This window comes from Taeniopygia guttata, chromosome 15 (assembly GCF_048771995.1).
Source record: "Taeniopygia guttata chromosome 15, bTaeGut7.mat, whole genome shotgun sequence".
NCBI lineage: Eukaryota > Metazoa > Chordata > Aves > Passeriformes > Estrildidae > Taeniopygia > Taeniopygia guttata.
In genome coordinates this window covers 11626158-11642642 of record NC_133040.1, presented here as the reverse complement: position 1 = coordinate 11642642, position 16485 = coordinate 11626158, and the positions used below count along the sequence as shown (strand labels likewise).

Below are 16485 nucleotides of genomic sequence, written 5' to 3'. Positions count from 1 at the left end.
ATGGCTTATGATGACAAAGAACATGACAGAGCCTTTTCTAGAAAGTACTGTAAGCTCCTTAATGGAAGAGGTGTGTCTGTATTTACACATCCTAGCCTTGAAACAGATGTTTTGCTCTTTTTCCCCAATTCAGCTAAAACCAGCAGCAAGCCCAGTTTCCAGAATGGATTTAAACCCTGTGTAGAAGGGTGAGGACAGAATGAGTGCAGCTGCAACCACATTTACCCCTGACACCCTCCTTCAGTGACTGCCCATGGATTCATGAGGATCATGTGGCATTTTCTGATGTGCTTACTGTCCTGTGGTGCACATTCCTCTGTAGAAAGGAATTTCATCCTCCCATGTCATAGACAGTGGATTGGTTCCATGTTTCTCTCTCACCTGGCAGAACTAGTTAAGGACACAGTATCAATAAAGGTCTTGCCTGTCCCAGTTTCTTCGCAAAAATGAAACCACTTCCCATCAGCTTCTGTTTTGGGGCACAGAAGTTTCAGAAGTTTGTTGGTATTCCAATCCTGTGTCTCCAGCACGGGACTGTTTCGTAACAGACCTGTGGACATCTGGCACACGGATAACTCCTCACCCAGGCAGCCAGACAAGGTGTGTGCACATCTCAGTGGGATGCCTGTACACATGGTGCATTTCTTACAGCAATCACCAGTTCAAAACCATTCATACCAAAGTTTATTTTCTCTAAAGAACAATTTGACACACATCTGAACTGCAGTAGGAACCAAACCATAGAGAGCTGCTGGCAGCAGAGTCACAGGCACAAGGTGGCAACACCACAGATTGTTCTGGAAATGCTGTCACAGCCCTGAGCTGCCATAAGGGTAGGTCACGTACCGCAAGGACAAGGCATGGTCACCTATCGGTGCTTATCATCATCTCTTTGCTTCTTGGTATCTCTGTCCCTGCTCCGGTCTCTATCCCTGTCCTTCCTGTCTCTGTCCTTCCTTTCCCTCCCCCTGCTCCTCTCCTCTTTGGAGTCTCTCTCTCTCTCACTGTCACCCCAAGCCCACGACCTCTCCCTTTCGGGCCAGCGTTTGTCCCTACTCCTCTCGTGGTCCCGGTCCCTTGTTCTCCAGTCCCTCGTTCCCTCACGAGACCAGTTTCTTTTCTCTGATGATCCTTCTCCATAGAAATCATTCTTCATGTTTGGCAAATTGATGGGCTTTCGGAAAGGTCTGTCCCGTCCTCCGAACCGCAGCTGCCCGGATTCCTTTTTGCCTCCAAACCCACCCCCAAGCCTCCGGGGAATCCATCCTTTGAGAGTTCTTTCCAGTTCAAAGTCTACAAAGATCTCGTGTTGGTCGATGACCAGCCTGTTGGCATCTCTGTGCGCCTTCAGCAGCGCACGCTCCTCTTTGTACTCAATAAACGCGTAACCCTTGGAAAATCCTGTGACCAGGTCTCGAACCAGACGGATCTTTCTGATGTCTCCATAGCGGGAAAAAACCTCCTTTAACTTCTCTTCTGTGGTCTGAAGATTGAGTCTCGCCACGAAGAGGGTGAGGTGAGGATCTCCTGTGACGCCCTTGTTGGGTACGTACCGTGCCAGCATCGCCCGCCATATGGCCCGGTCGTGGGGCTCCTCGTCCGTGCCATCGATGCTGCCAGCCTTGAGCGGGTCGTACTCCTTCGCTATGGGGGCCCAGTCAGCCATTGTCTAGCGGGGGAGAACACACATGGCACAGGCTCACGGCTGTGTCAGAACAGCCTGTGCAAGAAGCGCTTCCAGCACTGTGTTCATCCGAAAATCCCCCAAAGTGTGACACATTAAAATAAACCAGCCGTGTCGCTGTTAATTTGAGTCCACATGCCGGGACAGAGCCGTGTCGGGGAGCCGCATCCTCCCCTGGCCTACCCCGGCCTGAGGGGCCCGACCTTCCCCCGCGGCCGGCCCGGCCCCTCAGCCCCTCACCGCCCGGCCCGGCGGGACACGGCTCTCCCGGCGGGCAGGGGCCGATCCGCCGGCCCGGAGGAGCCGCAGCCGCTCCCGCCGGGCTCCATTTCAGCCCCTTTCCCCACTCCCGGAGCCCGCCAGTTCCCCCGCCCCGCTCCCGGAGCCGCCGAGGCGGACGTGGCGCTGCGGAAAGGCCGATGCGTTCACCCGCCCCGGTGCCGGTTCCCGGGGCTGCCGGTGAGCCCCCCCGTCGCTTACCGGCAGCGGAACGCGGGCGGTGCCTCCTCAGGGGAAGGGGCAGGGCGGGAAGCGGAGCGGGGCCGCGGCCGCCGCCATGGGAGCGCCGGGGGCGGGAGGGGCCGCTCCGCCCGCGGCAGCGCCGCCCGGCCCGGCGGGAGGGAGCGCCGGGGTGCGGCGGGCATGGAGCGGGGCCGGGACGGGGAGGAGGAGCTGGAGGAGGAGGATGAGGATGAGGAGGAGGATGGCGGCCCAGAGAGCGCCCTGGAGAAGAGCCCGTTCCAGCTGACGGCCGCAGATGTCTACGACATCTCCTCCGTGGTGGGCCGGGACCTGCTGCAGCTCCACGCCGGGCCGCAGCTGCCCGCCGCCCGCGCCCGGCTGCAGTTCAGGATCGTCAGGGTGCTGGAGATGCTGGAGGCGCTGGTGAGCGAGAGCAGCGTGGCCGAGGAGCAGCTGCGGCGGGAGCGGGACAGCCTCCGGCGGGAGCTGGAGCAGCTGCGGGCGGCGGCCCGCGGGAGCGCCCCGCAGGTGGGTGCGGGACTGGGCCGGGGCACAGGGGACTCAGCCGAGGGCACACGGGACTGGGCCGGGGCACAGGGGACACGGCCGGGGCACAGGGGACACGGGCCCCTTCCCCGGCACGGGCCCACCATGCGCGGGTCGCACAGCGCGCCCAGAACCACACCAGATGGGCTGGCCGATAGTTGTGGTCTCTTTTGTGTCAGCAGGACGAGTGTCACAAAGTCACTTCCCGTCTTTGGCCATGAAAGGCTTGAAGCTCTTTCCTTCGGGGTGGTTGCAGTGCTGTGGATTCCTCGCTCGTTTCACTGCAGTGACTGACCCAGCAAAGTTGGGTCGGTCATGCACAAAGACGCGCACAAAGTTCATAGAGTACAAACGCACCGTGTTCAGCTCTTGCACAGCACCGGCCCCATAGAGACAACTGTATACAAACACTGAGGCTTTGTTACCCCCTGTGAGGGAAATGGATGTCTTGATAACTACAGAGGTTTTAAATCAAAAAAGGCGAGTTCAGTTCTCACCTTTCTTTTACACTGACTTTTGGTGTGGCATTAGATGGCTCAGCCTCACTCATCATCTAACAACAATCTGATAAAAGCATCTTCCTGACAACTAAATTGCAAACTCTTGGGACAGAGACTTTTCTTTTAACGGTCAGAGCCTGTCACAGTTGTGGCCTATACTTGGCTGGTCACTAAGAGAATACAAAAATATAAAGAACTATAATTAACTGCTTGGAAAAAAAATCAGGATTGTGATGAATTCATATTAGTTCTAAAAATTCCATATTTAGAAAATCCAGATATTTTACTCTCTGAATGCTGAGTTTTTTGAGAGGTTACAAGATCTATCACTGTTTATTTTACAGCCCAGCCTTGGACCAGATCAAATGGTGATAGACCTCACAGACCCCAACCGGCCCCGGTTCACGTTACAGGAGCTCCGAGATGTATTGCAAGAGAGGAACCAGCTGAAAGCTCAGCTTCTGGTGGTGCAAGAGGAGCTACAGTGCTATAAGAGGTAAAGCTTGAAGCCAGCAGAGAACTAATACCACTAATAACAAGTGGTATCATGAAGCTTATCAGGTGAGAGTCTTGCAGGGTTGGGCCCCTAGGTCAGGATAGGCACTGCCCAGATATGTAAGTGACCTCTGTGCTCCCCAGAGCATACAAGTGAGCAAAGAAAAATGGGGGAACAATGAAGTCTCAAGGCAACAGGATTTAAAAACCAAACTCCCTTTTCTTCTGCACAGTTCTCAGCCCATTCCCATGATTGTCCCACTCTCAGCCTACGCAGAGTTACTCCCACTCCACATCCAGGCTGGGTTCTCCTGCACAGGAATTCATCTGTGCAGTCACAGCAACTGCACACACACTGTGTCTAAAGCCACACTACATACCAAAGAGCACAGGGGGTTTCCAGCTCAGATTTAGTCAAACTTTCCTTCCTCCTGCAGCACCACGCTGGGTGATCTCTGGTCCTTTGCTCCCACGGGGATGTGGCACTGATCTAGAAACAGAATATTGAGCTCTTTCATTATTCATGATAAGCTGTGGGGTTTTTAAGACTGCCAACAGAGGTTGTGTAAGGCCCTTGAACTGTGTAAAGCAAGTGATTTCACAGAAGGGTTTGGTCGTTCTTGAAGGGAGAGTCAGTGTGAGTCAAAGGGTGGGATGTGGGAATGGTCTTGATCTTGGTGCTACAAATTCATTCACCCCAAAGGCTCTCCTTCCCAACCTCTGCCCTCTCTCAGCAGGTTGGATTATAAATTCTTTGGGTCAATACATTTCTTCTTGATCTAGACACAAAATGTCTGAGCACATTAGATTTCAGTTGGGATATCTCAGCAGCACCCTCCTGGATACAGCGAGCCCGCCCTTTGGCTTGTCTGTAACAGGCAGGTTAAGCCAAGAAGTTACACTTAAATCCAAGAATTTACAAACTGCCTAACAGCACTTTCCCAGCTCAGCTGGCTGCTTTGCTGTGCAGCAGTGGAATGGCTTCTTGCTTTGATTTCCCAGCTGTTACACAGTTTAGTATAGGCCAAGTTAAACATGTAACAGTGGGAATGTTTTCAGGTTTTTAGTGATCTAGTCAAAGTGCTGTGCGCCAAGAGCAGGGCAGGGCTGCTTTTCAGGTCGAGTAATTTGTGAGATTATCTCCTCATACAGTGTTACAGCTTAGGCCAAAACCCATTTTCCCTCTAAATAGTAACATAAAATCCTAACTGTAATTGTGTAAAGAGTAACTGTGCAGGAGAAGAGGATAAATAGATGTTCTAAAATGCCTTGTACACATTGGAAATAAGCTCTGCATAACACAAGGTAACAAACAGCTCAGAGACTGGCTCAAAGTGACTGGTGCTCTGCAGTGTTACCCAACAGCTCACTGTCTCATTTATCCAAGAGGAGAGTCTGCCTCAGAATTACCCTGTGCCTGGTGTCACACCAGTTTTTAAGTGCTCTGTGTTTTTATTTCCGAATCCAGTTGAGTGTTGCTTGGCTGCTCGTGGCCTGCAGCTACAGCAGTCACAAGCTTTGATCCACTGAGCTCTCAGTGACTGAGGTCAGCTCAGGACATGCTGTGAAAACACTGAGTGAGCAGGCTGGGAAAATCTCACCCTGTTCCAGGCAGGGAAAACACCCTTTGGTCAAACCGAAACTGTTGCCTTGAGTAGGCGGTTACAGCTTCTGGATTGTAGAAACACTGAAGTGGGATGGCAAAATCTAGAGCTGAGGCAAAGCCTTTCTTCTCTCCTCTGTAGGGTGGAAAGAGGAACAGGCACTTGCCTTGCAGGAGAGCTGGGAACTTCCCATCTGTTCCCAGGCCTGGTGTGAGCCTGGGTGGCTGCGCTGGAGGTACCACACATCTACCCCTGCAGAAATTCACCATTTGTGTCTTCACCCTCTTCTTACCCTTGGATTTTGCACAAATCCAAGTGTGATTACACTTCCCTTTCACCCCCATTATGACTTGCCATTTTTTTCTCTGTGGAGAAGTCAGCTTGTTACTTTTTTAGTGTTCTCATTAAAGCATAACCCTGGCACCATTACACTGCTGTATTTAAAGATAATAATTCATTATTTTCAGTTCACTACAAGGAAGAGGCTGGGCCGTCATCCCTGTCCTGTGAATACTCATTCACCCATGTCCAGTGAGAGGTCGAACTCATGCACAGTCACACTGCACAAACCCACAAAAAATAAACAAAACCATTTCTTTTCCCAGTGGGATCATCTCACAGAAAAGGGACCAAACTGAAGAACTGGAAAAAGAAGCCAGTGGTAGCAGTGCTGGCAGCAGAAAGGACAGTGAAGAGAAGACAATCATCAAACGGTTGTAAGTTTGTCTGCAGCTTTTGGGGCAGAATTTGTAAGAACATGGCCCACTCCTCTCACAGTGAATCCAGGAGTGGATGCTGAACTTTAGCCTAATTGGCTGGATATTGTTTTCTGCTCTCCATGTAAAGTTAAAAGCCTGATAAAGCAATCTCTTCCTGGGGAAAAAGCACTGCACAGGAAAGCAACCTCCACCCAGGCAAGCAGGGAGTCACTTTTTTCCTAGGAAAAACAAGCATTCCTGAACAAAATTATTCAATACTTGCCTCCCCTGCCAGCCCCTCAGGGCTGTGCTGTGGGAGCACCCCAGCTGGCCCCAGGCTTTATTTACCCTGTACACAAAACCCACGAGCTCAGGGTCTGTTCCTAAAGTCCCCCAAAATAGCACATTGGCAGGGCCAGCCCCCTGCCTGTTCCTTGTTTTCCACTTGTAGATTATTGTTCCCTTTCTGCTATTGATTTTTTTCTCTTTTTCTAGGTTTTCTTTTAAACATGGAAAATGAACATCCTCAAGGACTTTGCTGCTGGTGAGAATGGCACTGATGAGCCTCAGAGGCATTAGGAAAGACAATGATTGGAAGCAGCAGCATCACTCCTACTGTATAGAATGAGCGATCTCGTTAAAATCCTGTTGTATAATATTCTTTCAGAATAGATTTTACTCTGCTTTTTCAGAAACTGTTTGAAACAGACACTTTTTGTATTTCATAATGTCAGACATTACCCACATGTAGAAAATAAAACATTTATACAAACTTGGGGTTTATTCTTATTAGAAGAGCCTGTGATGATCTGTACTACAGCATACTTATCCTGTCCAGCTATCAAAACATTCAGTCCAAATGATTTTGTAAGATGAAGATAAGACAGACATGCCATTCAAAAGTGGCTGTTTGGAGGTGAGATGAACAGTGGAGAAAAGCACAGTGAAGGAAGAAAAGCTGCTGCAATTGGGCTCTGCCCACATGAAGGCCTGAGGTGCAGGCACTGCTCAGACTGGAACAGATGCTGCAAACATTTCATTTCTGACAGCTGACGGTCTCCTGTGGTAGGAGTTGTGTTTTGCATAAGCTCTGTTCTTTCAATCACCTGCCACAAGCTGTGTATTGGCCTCAGTAATGAGATTTAGCACCAGTGGAAGCATATAGGGCAAACAGAGGAGTGGGGAAAGAAGCTTGAAAGACACCAATTAGGTTCTCCATTTAGAAAGGTAGAATATCCAGAGCAGAAGTCTGAACAGACATAAAAGAAGCAGTGACAGGTATCAAACTGTGATCTTACTCTCTTCAGAAATAAAAGCAGACTCTGAAGTCTTTTGATTCCCTCTCCTACACTGGCAGCATGAAAAATATAGGGCACTTCACACATATGCTCAGCTGCACAATGTAAATGTGGCTCAGAAGGCAGAGCTGCAGCCTCCCTTCAGAGGTCAGGAACAACTGTCTGTTACAGCAAGGCCACACCTCAGGTGGCTGACCCAAGCCAGCTGGTTTAGCCAGGGCACAGAACCGATGAAGTCCTTTTGCCATCTTCAAAATATCAATAAGCCTTGGCCATGCCCTCATTGTGTATTTTCTAGAGCATGGCAGCAAGGAAGGCAGTACTGCATGGCCTGAGCAGAGGCTTTGTGCACAGAAAAATGAAACAAAGAAACAATCAGCAACAGCCAAGATGCATCTCTGAGCTGGAGAGATGCTGATATGTAATCTGAATTCCATCCTCTTCCAAGGTTTATCCAGGGATATATTTTCCAATCTCCTTTAAAAAGCAGTTTAGCTCCCAACCCAAGGGTATCTTTCCCTGTGACACCTTGTTAGAAGATGAAGCTTTCCTGTGAGGCACAAGAGATAAACACCCAAATGACACATTCCAGTGAGAAGTACATTGAGATAGATCTCTAGATCTCTGTATGTGTTCCTAGAAAAGTAAAGGATACATATGCAGTGCAACATGAGCTTTATTTCCATCCTCCAATGCAGTGCTACTCAATTACCAGTTAATCTTTCATAAAAGACATTTTCTTTTTATGTAAAACAGGGAGATCTTTCCCCTTTCTTGTTTACAAAAGCGATGCTGAAGTACAGAGGTTTTAAGCTATTCAACCTGATAGAGAACACGTAAATGTTTAAATAAAATTTTTAAAAATTATTCCAATTTTGACTTAAGGGAAGTGCTCTAGTTTAACAGGACACTGTACACATTGCTGAGGTCTCTATTACTGAGACCAGAGAAAAATCACTGCCAACTCAGACAAGCTGGCCAACGAGGCTTACCTGAAATTCAGTACATGTAAATTAACAGGTCTCCAGTTAATTCTTCAGAAATGGGAAAATACCTAGGCTTGCTCTGATGAGTTTGCCTTGTGTGAAGCAGTAAATAATATAAAGCATTTAACAGCCAATGATTTCACAGCTTTCTTTCAAAATGCTCATAAAACTGCAATGGAGACAGGTAGTATAGCAGCCGTTTCATCAATAATAAATATATTCTTTATTTTACAGAGACATTGTCTTCAAGTTTTTAATTTAAAAAATACATCACTAAGTCACCTCTCTTGCTGCTGGAGCACACAACCAGGATGTTGTTGCTATCTGACCTATCACATAGGCAAGCATAAGATTGTCTAGAGGGCATTCAGCTGGAACAGCAGCAGCCTTCAAGACATGAGGAATAGAAGACATTAACAGAGCCACAGATCCCTTGCTGACATCTTCCAGCAGCAAGCGTGGCTGATGGCTCACAGCCATTTTCATCTACACACGTGCCAAGCCTGCCTTGGCAAATATTCCAACTGGTAAGAATTCCTCTTTAACATAAAGGACCTGCATTGTATTGCCTGCCTATATCCCAGATTTGGCTCTCCAACAGAAACGTTCCGAACATCCACGAGATGCCAAGCGCTTGACTCCCATGTGAGACAGTGGGACCAGACGTGCTGGACAGACCTACAGGACCAGGCAATAAGGAATCTACTTTCTTCACTGCATGAACTCCATCACTACAGTTTGAAGCTGCATATGAAGATGACTCCTATTTTTGGAACCACTATGCTCTACTTCAAGCATTCACAGTAAATAAATAGCTTCTGATGTGGCTAATTAGAATAGGAAGGTAATATAAAAAATTTTTGGAGAGAGTTTTTACTTCTTTAAAATCCTCTGGGAGACACCTCCAATAATCAGCCATGGACTATAAAAAAGGTACCTTCTCAAAGTTTAGAAAATAAGTAAATGTCAAACATTAATTCTCACTGTGAAGTTCTATCTTCACATCTGTAATCAGTATCAACCCAGTCTATCAAAATTTATCCTCATTTGGCTGGGAGCAATTTCTCCAAAGGAAGCAGTCAATCTGACCATCCTTTTCCCTCAGTGCCAGTGCATTTGAAGTTCATTGCCAACAGAATGTATGACACAGGAGAAACTGGATTCCTACCACAAATTATTTGAGAATGACAGTAGCATCCATCTCAGAGAAGCCTGTCAGCACTGGGCTGTGAAAAGCAGTCTGACAGGCAGTTAAGCCACTGGATGACCAAGTCAGAGTACAGCAGTACTTCTGTCATAAAGCCAAAGTTCAGCACCCCAACGTGGGGCGTGAGATTTCCTTGCAAAAGCAGAAGCACAACCCCAGTGATGAAGTTTCTGTGCAAGTCTTTCACTACTCAAGTGGCACTGGTCACTACGCAGAAGCATTCGAATTTTAAGGAGGGTTTTCCTTTTATGATAGAAAAGTTTTGGCAATCTAAGATCAAATATTCAAGCCTGCCTGGAAAACTGTAATAGGTATTTAAATACTGCAAAGCAAAAAGGCAGTTTTTAAGGAGCTTGGAAGACCATAAGCCATCCACTAAGAAAGCTGAGGGAAGTGAGGGCAGAAAAAAAAAAAAAATTCATTGACTCCTTGTAGAACACTCAGTCCAAAAATAAAAACCCCAAAACAAGGAAGATGAATTAGTGTTTCAGCCACGGGTGAGCTTCAATGGAAGCTTTGCTTCTGTCTCCATAGTCGTACAACAGTTCTTCACCTGCCTTAATGTCCCTGGAAGCTATGAGGATGAGATGAGGCACACCATCAATGTCGTGGAGCTTGGTCTGACAATTGCCACACTTGCTGTGATTAATGAGCCTTCCCAGACGATTTGTTTCTTTTGTAGCATCGACACTGAAAGAGCAATAACAGAACGTGGGATGGCACCTGGGACAGGGCTACACGTGTGGACAAAGCCCAAAGTGGAAATCACACAAAGAAGGAGGAATTCACACCAGTCTTGAAAAATTAAGGAGAAACATAATGTTATCATGTTACATTACAGAACAACCATGATTAAATAAGCAGCCCTAATATGGCAAGGCAGGGAAACTGAAACAGCTCTGTGAGATTTTTAAGTTAGTACAAAACCGAGAAAATGAAACATTTGGACTGTTTGAGCTGCCTGTTTCCAGGAAAAGCAGAATCCAGATGTGAAAAAAATTATAAAGCTTGGACTGGAGTGGGTGTCAGACTAGAGCAACAAGGACACCCAGTCAAAAGAAATGTCTCTCTTCCAGGGAGTCTGTCCATCCTTCCTTCCAAACCAACTCATCTCAACTCAGATAAAGGAGTCCATTTTACAAAGGATAAATTCAGGCAGAAGACCACTGCAGAACTACAAGCCTCATCCAAGCAGAGCAACTCTCCACATAGCTTGTGCTATACTTCAAAGAAGAGGGCTTTGAGTCACCTACCATTCCTCACAGCCCAGGCATATAGGAGGCTCTCAGACCATGGATCAGTGCTCCAAAAGATTTCATAATTCACATTTCCCATTAAAAACAAAAAATTGGCATGAAAACAAGAAAATAATTAGAAGCATTCAAAGCCTCTATCAATAGAAACTTGAGCTTACCAGTAGGTTTTGCTGAGGTACTGGAAATAGTACATGTAGCAGCCTGTGGATGGGTCTTGAGCATATACAGCCTCTCGTTTCTTGGCATCAGTGATCTCAATGAGATCCCCATGATATTCAACCACAAATTCTCCTCGATTAAAATGTTTAGTAGCAATTACTCCTCTCCCTTTGCCATCAATGTAATCAATCTGTTGAGTTGAAAAGAAAATACTCTCTCATTTCCCAGCTGCTTAACATCATTGCAGATATGCTGATTACTAGGAAATGATTTGTCATTAAAAAGCTGCTGCAAAAGGGAATTTGTGTGTACTGCAGACAAAGCTGTAGAAGCACAATGTCTGGCACAGTGGAATGCAGGATGAATTTGTGACACACTGAGTTACTGGGTAGCTGGACACAAAGTCTTCCAATGAAAGAAGCCCCCTCAGATTTATAACTGAGGCTGCAGCACATACATATCCTCCACCCAAAAGGACATTGCTCACTCAAAAGGAAGGACTGTGTTCCAGTTTTCCTGCATTTTCATCAGGGTCCTGAGACTGAGTTCTGCTACTCTTTGTTTAAATAGATTAACATCAAGATACTGTGTAATAAACAGTACATGACAACTTTGGTTGGCACTGCAGTTACCTTCATTCCTTCTTCTTTCCCACTTGTAATCAGCTCATCTATTTTCCTCCTTTCCTCAGTCTGCAGAATAAACAAGAACAAACAAAACCATAATATTGTTGATAGCTTTTGCAGCTACTTCTAGAGCTGGAAGGAAATTACCCACCAATGACACTCATTGTTCCAAACCATCTCATATTTCCAGCAAACTGAACAGCAGAAAGACAGATTTCTGCCCCCAAAATACATAAACAGCTAGATTCTGCTCTAAACTGGACCAGCATTTCCAAAGCTTAAGCATGTTCTTAACAATACTTCAAGTGCACAACTTTATTTGCATTTGGAATGGAAACCATAGTTACACATGCCCCCAAATTTTCAGCTAGTCAGACATGTTATAAGTAATGTCATTTAAACAAGAAGCACTACCTCCAATTCAGATTTGCTCTTCCTGGAACTTCTTCTAACTGGGTAATAATCTGTCACTTTTCTGTTTGGTGTTCTTCCTTGTGTTCTAAGGAGGAAGAAAAAGAGAACACACACACATATTTCAGACTATTTGTTAAGTTAGAGCACTAGAGCAAAGGTATGTGCAAGAAATTTTTATTTGAGCTTGGTAAGTTGAAAGGTAATCAATATGAATCAGTGTTTTTTATCAATACTCTTAGCTTCAAACCACAGCTACATCCCCTTTTCTTCCCCACACTATTTCCATTACTCCAGTACTAATTCTTGAACAATACAAATGAGATGTCGTTGGAAATCAGCTGAAGGTCACATTACAAGTCTGGGGCCCCCTGCGTGCCTTGCCAGAAGGCACTCGAAAATTTAGGTCATGAAAACTGCTTGGCAAGGAATTCATTAATGTTAGGTCATATTACTCCGATACCAAGAGAAAGGGTATCAGCTCAGCCAGGAAGCCTCCAACTGTTCCTTCTGACAAGACACATTCCCATTTGTCCACAGGAAAGTAGGTCTTAATGGCTCATTAATTTATTTTCTTCCATAGGTAACCAGCGAATGTTTCACTTGTGATAGAACAATAGAACACATTAACCTTGCTTTCAAGACAAACAAGTCCTCTGCAAAGTAGGTACTTGGATGCTATTTTAGGGTTTTTAAAGCATGATATTCTTGAGAAAACAAAGAGCCATCCTTTCACAATTCCAGAAATCACTTACTTTTTCCTTGGTCCTCGTTTTGCTTTAACCATCTTCTTCTGAGCTGGCTTTGCATTGGCCTCCTCAGCACAGTCTGCAGGCAGGGGAGTCTTTTGGGTTTCCACAGTTTCTTGGTTTTGATCAGAGGGCACCGAAGGATTGCAGCCACCTTCCTTATCCTTCTGGTCTTCTGGTTTCACAGCACCTTCAACTATTTTGCCACCATTCTTTTTTCCTGGTGACAAGGAAATCGAGTAAGGCTCTGAACTTAGGGCCAACTGTACCCGAGTGCTTTAAATTAATTCCAGTGGTTTAGAGTTCTGTCAAATGAGAGAAAAAGGAGAGCAGTGACCCTGCACTGCTGGGTTTAGCAGCTGCAGATGTTGGTACCAAGAGGCCAATGCCACCCAGGGTAAATCCATGGGACCTAAAGGGCTGGCACTGACAAGAAATCTGCATTCCCCACAACCAACATTTACTTGTTTTTTTGCACCCTACCCCAATACAACCACATCCTCCTCCTCATATAACTGACTCAGAGGTAGGTGAGAGTGGTTTAAAGCTCATCAACGTTTTTATGTAGAGTAAACCATCAGGTTTAACAGTCCCATCTGCTGAGACAGATGTTTCAGTCTCACTGGAGAAAAGAAGCACAGCTGCAAGGCCTCAGCAGTGGGACAAGCTAAAGCCATCTTTACCTCCTTGTCAAAGCTGGGGAGCCACATTAGGAACTAAAAGCCCCAAGTTTCCAGAAAGCCTGACACTCCTGAAAATACCTGCTTGTAAAAGTGCTTGCATCAAAGTGCTTTGACAAATTACCAAGGCTGTTAAATGCACCTTTAAACACAAGCCAGATGGGTTTTCTTCCCCTTCGTAAACTCGGCATCCACAGTTTGGGCTCATCCTCACTGCTTTTATTTCTTGATGAAAATATTAGAATTGGGGCAGTGGGAGCACCTTCACCGAGATAAGCAATCCAAAGCTCAGTCTTACCAGCTCCTTTCCTGTAGGTTTCCTTTAGTGTTTTGCCCTGACATTTCACCTCGTGATACATGACAGAGTTTTCTTCTTGAAGCGGGGGGCGAGCACCAGCTTTGTTGGGATTCAGGTAGCTGTAGATTTTGGATTGACCAATAAACGCATTCTCCTAAAACAGACCCACACAAAAAATCAGTTCAGCACAGAGAGTTCAGGAACCTCAAGCTGGCATCCACAACCATCTGCAGCAACCAGGGCTGACAGGTGATTGTGCTGATGCAAATTATACTGTTTGAAGCATCACACTCACTGAGGTTTTGATTTCTAAGTGAAAACATAACAGTGCTGAGCACTCTGAGAACTTAAATAATAAAATGTGGCAGGATGGAGTAGTCATAACTAACTCCAGCCTCCACCCTGTGCTTCACAGTATGAACTTTGGTGCTAAAAAAAACCCCAAGCCTGAGCTCCTGGGGAGGAACGCAGCCTCAAAGACCACATGCCAAAAAAAATATGAATAGTGCAGCAAAAATTGCCCAGGCCCAGTAGAGAGCTCTCACAGCCAGAGGTATGAGCTACCCAGCTACTCTCAGGAGGTGTCAAATGTTGTTGCAGCAAATTATATGCTCAACTGAGCAGCACAGAAATCAGTTTTACAGCCTACCTTGAGTGACACCTCTCAGCAAAGCATAGGAGATAAACAGTGCTATATTTTATCCATTATATGACATAAAAATAAAGTGTAAAGGTTGTTTATGGCAAAAAAAAAGGCCCCTTAAAGAATCTGTGCAAAGCCCAGTCAGGAAAATGGCAAAACCCTCTGGTATGGCCAGACACCACAGAGCCTGGGGTTTGTTTGCTGGCTCAGACTCCAAGATGCCAACAGTGAGCAGTGTCAAATTTAGCAAAGATTAGTGGAGTCCTGTCACCTTTGCTTTCACAGCCTCCTGCCACCTGGCTATGTTTGCCTGTGCAGAGTATGGCAGGCACATTCCAACCGTGAAATCTCAGTGTCTGGACAAACAGATGCAACTTGGGCAGAATGAGTTTTTCTTGGCTATAATTTGACTCAACCAAAAGCAATTTTCAGACATTGAATGCCAGTTAAAACAACAAAAATATGCATCCATTTTCTTAGGAAAGCAAGGAACAAAGGGTCCCAGTAGTCAAAAAAAGCTCAAATATTGCTGATTAAACAAATACCTCAGTATCTCGGACACAGACAATGAAAAAGTAAACAAAGTACACAATAGAACAGATAGGATAATTTTAATAATTAACGTGGTCATGAATAACAAACTTCCTATGTACATAATTCACACAAAATTAGACTAGTTAAAAGCTCAAATCTTAGTCCAAAAATAAACTACTAAAGACTGAGATTACGATGGAACATCCTGAGAAAAAGCAAATAGGACAGACACTCCCTGACCTCCAATATTTCTGAAAGGCCTTTTAAAAGGCAAAACTTCCTTATTAAAAAACCGGAGCTTCAAAGCATGAAATACTATGAAAACACTCAATTTTAACAAATACAAGCAATGAACCCTGAGCTTCAAAGTCCTCAAGATTTAGTAAGAAGTTTAAATACGGGCATTTTGGGAGAAAGCCCAAAGCAGTGAGCAGCAGTCCACCTGCCAGCTGAGCCTTCAGGCTTTGAATACACCATGAACAGGAAAGGAACAACTATTTTTCCAGCATTGCTTCCTCCCTTCATTCCCAGCTCCCTTCCTGCTGCGCTCTTGGCGCAACCGAGATGCCGCTGCCACGTCTTTGTCTGTGCCAGGCTTGAGACCCCGGGGAGCAGAGATTTTTCTCAGCACAGCGAAACACACGGAAGGCTAGAGAGGGGCTCCAGGATTTAATGCAATAGCCACAATTATTTCCATTGGGAGTTAAAGGCAAAGAGACAAGCAACGTCCGGCCAGCTGCCTGTGACAGAACTACAAGACGGGGAAGATGGCACGGAGGGAATGTCGAGCCTAGTGCCTGTCTGCGGTAGGGCGCAGGAAAACACGGAAAGAGTCCGACCGCACTTAAAGTTAACCGATTTCTGAATGATTTGAGGGGCTCCCGAAGGCCCGGGCCCCGCGGCTCCCCGGGGCAGCTCGTCCGCCCGGGGGGAAGCGGAGGGCACGGCAGACCCCGGGAGCCGCCCGCCCCGCTCCGCCCGCCCAGGCCCGGGCACTGCTTACCCCGCCGGCCCGGGGGCGGCTAGGGCCCTTCCTCTCGGCGCTCTCGGGGCTTGCCTTCTCCACGCCGCCCGCCCTGGTCTTGGGCATTTTCTTCCCTAGGAGCAACGGGGGAAGATCGGCGGCTGAGCCATGTCCGGCGCTGCCGCCCGCGGTCATCGCCCGGCCGCCCCGGCCTGCGCCATGTTTAAAGGGCTGGATGCGGCAGGGCGAGCCGCGGCGGCCCAGCCCCTTCCCGGCGAGCTGCGCACACCGCGCGGGGGAGGAGTCCCGCCGGCCCCGGCTCCCCGCACCTCCCAGGAGGAGCTTCCGCGCCGCGGAGATGCCCCGCGCCACGCGGGCCCAGCCCCGCCGGCCCCGCCGCGCCCCGGCCCCGCTCCGCTCGTGCCCGCTCCGCCCCGCGCACCTCCGGCCATGGCGGCGGCGGCGGCGGCCCCGCGCCTCGGAGCCCCCGCGCCGGGCGGCCCCGGCTGTCCCCGCGGAGTCCCCGCCGCCGCCAACCGCTCCGCAGGGAGACGCCGCGTTACCCTCGGCAACCCCATTGGTTTAACCGCCTGCCAATCATCGCGCTCAGGCCTCTGATTGGCGCGAGCGGCCATGACCCGCCCTCCCCCTGTCACACAGCGGTGGCGGCGGCTCCCGGGAGCAG

At 47.6% G+C, this 16485-nt stretch overlaps 3 protein-coding genes across 7 annotated transcripts; 1 reads left to right on the top strand and 2 right to left on the bottom strand.

Moving 5' to 3' along the window:
• Positions 1-661: 661 nt before the first annotated feature.
• SNRNP35 (small nuclear ribonucleoprotein U11/U12 subunit 35) lies at positions 662-4176 on the bottom strand. 2 transcript variants are annotated; one of them, XM_030285314.4, is made up of 2 exons: positions 4068-4176; positions 662-1669 (listed from the first exon to the last, which is right to left on the bottom strand). In XM_030285314.4, the coding sequence occupies exon 2, from the start codon at positions 1664-1666 to the stop codon at positions 869-871; it is 798 nt and encodes a 265-aa protein (XP_030141174.4). In that variant the 5' UTR covers positions 1667-1669; positions 4068-4176; the 3' UTR covers positions 662-868.
• Positions 1646-6761, top strand: RILPL2 (Rab interacting lysosomal protein like 2). Of its 2 annotated transcripts, XR_012058363.1 has the most exons (5): positions 1646-2674; positions 3537-3688; positions 5433-5526; positions 5897-6007; positions 6485-6512. XR_012058363.1 is itself a non-coding variant. In XM_030285513.4 (4 exons), the coding sequence occupies exons 1-4, from the start codon at positions 1820-1822 to the stop codon at positions 6507-6509; spliced, it is 1143 nt and encodes a 380-aa protein (XP_030141373.4). In that variant the 5' UTR covers positions 1650-1819; the 3' UTR covers positions 6510-6761. The 2 variants fall into 2 exon arrangements, 1 of the variants encoding a protein (XP_030141373.4); XM_030285513.4 differs by lacking the exon at positions 5433-5526 and having other exon boundaries at positions 1650-2674; positions 6485-6761.
• On the bottom strand, positions 3888-16450 carry KMT5A (lysine methyltransferase 5A). Of its 3 annotated transcripts, XM_072936010.1 has the most exons (9): positions 16243-16450; positions 15840-15934; positions 13660-13813; positions 12688-12901; positions 11936-12020; positions 11528-11587; positions 10895-11085; positions 10038-10170; positions 3888-4177 (listed from the first exon to the last, which is right to left on the bottom strand). In XM_072936010.1, exons 1-9 carry the CDS (start codon positions 16433-16435, stop codon positions 4049-4051), a joined length of 1254 nt encoding a protein of 417 aa, XP_072792111.1. In that variant the 5' UTR covers positions 16436-16450; the 3' UTR covers positions 3888-4048. The 3 variants fall into 3 exon arrangements, with proteins under 3 accessions (XP_072792111.1, XP_030141372.3, XP_030141371.3); XM_030285512.4 differs by lacking the exon at positions 10038-10170 and having other exon boundaries at positions 4054-4177; XM_030285511.4 differs by lacking the exon at positions 3888-4177 and having other exon boundaries at positions 7946-10170.
• Between the last annotated feature and the right edge of the window lie 35 nt (positions 16451-16485).

Excerpts from the sequence above, each read along its gene's own strand:
- SNRNP35 (XM_030285314.4), bottom strand. The coding sequence starts at position 1,666 with ATGGCTGACTGGGCCCCCATAGCGAAGGAGTACGACCCGCTCAAGGCT.
- RILPL2 (XM_030285513.4), top strand. The coding sequence starts at position 1,820 with ATGCCGGGACAGAGCCGTGTCGGGGAGCCGCATCCTCCCCTGGCCTAC. Across the intron at positions 2,675-3,536 it reads CCCGCGGGAGCGCCCCGCAG|CCCAGCCTTGGACCAGATCA; the intron begins GTGGGTGCGGGA and ends TTTATTTTACAG. Across the intron at positions 6,008-6,484 it reads AAGACAATCATCAAACGGTT|GTTTTCTTTTAAACATGGAA; the intron begins GTAAGTTTGTCT and ends CTCTTTTTCTAG.
- KMT5A (XM_072936010.1), bottom strand. The coding sequence starts at position 16,435 with ATGGCCGCTCGCGCCAATCAGAGGCCTGAGCGCGATGATTGGCAGGCG. Across the intron at positions 12,902-13,659 it reads AACCTACAGGAAAGGAGCTG|GAAAAAAGAATGGTGGCAAA; the intron begins GTAAGACTGAGC and ends CCTTGTCACCAG. Across the intron at positions 11,086-11,527 it reads GGAAAGAAGAAGGAATGAAG|ATTGATTACATTGATGGCAA; the intron begins GTAACTGCAGTG and ends TCAACTCAACAG.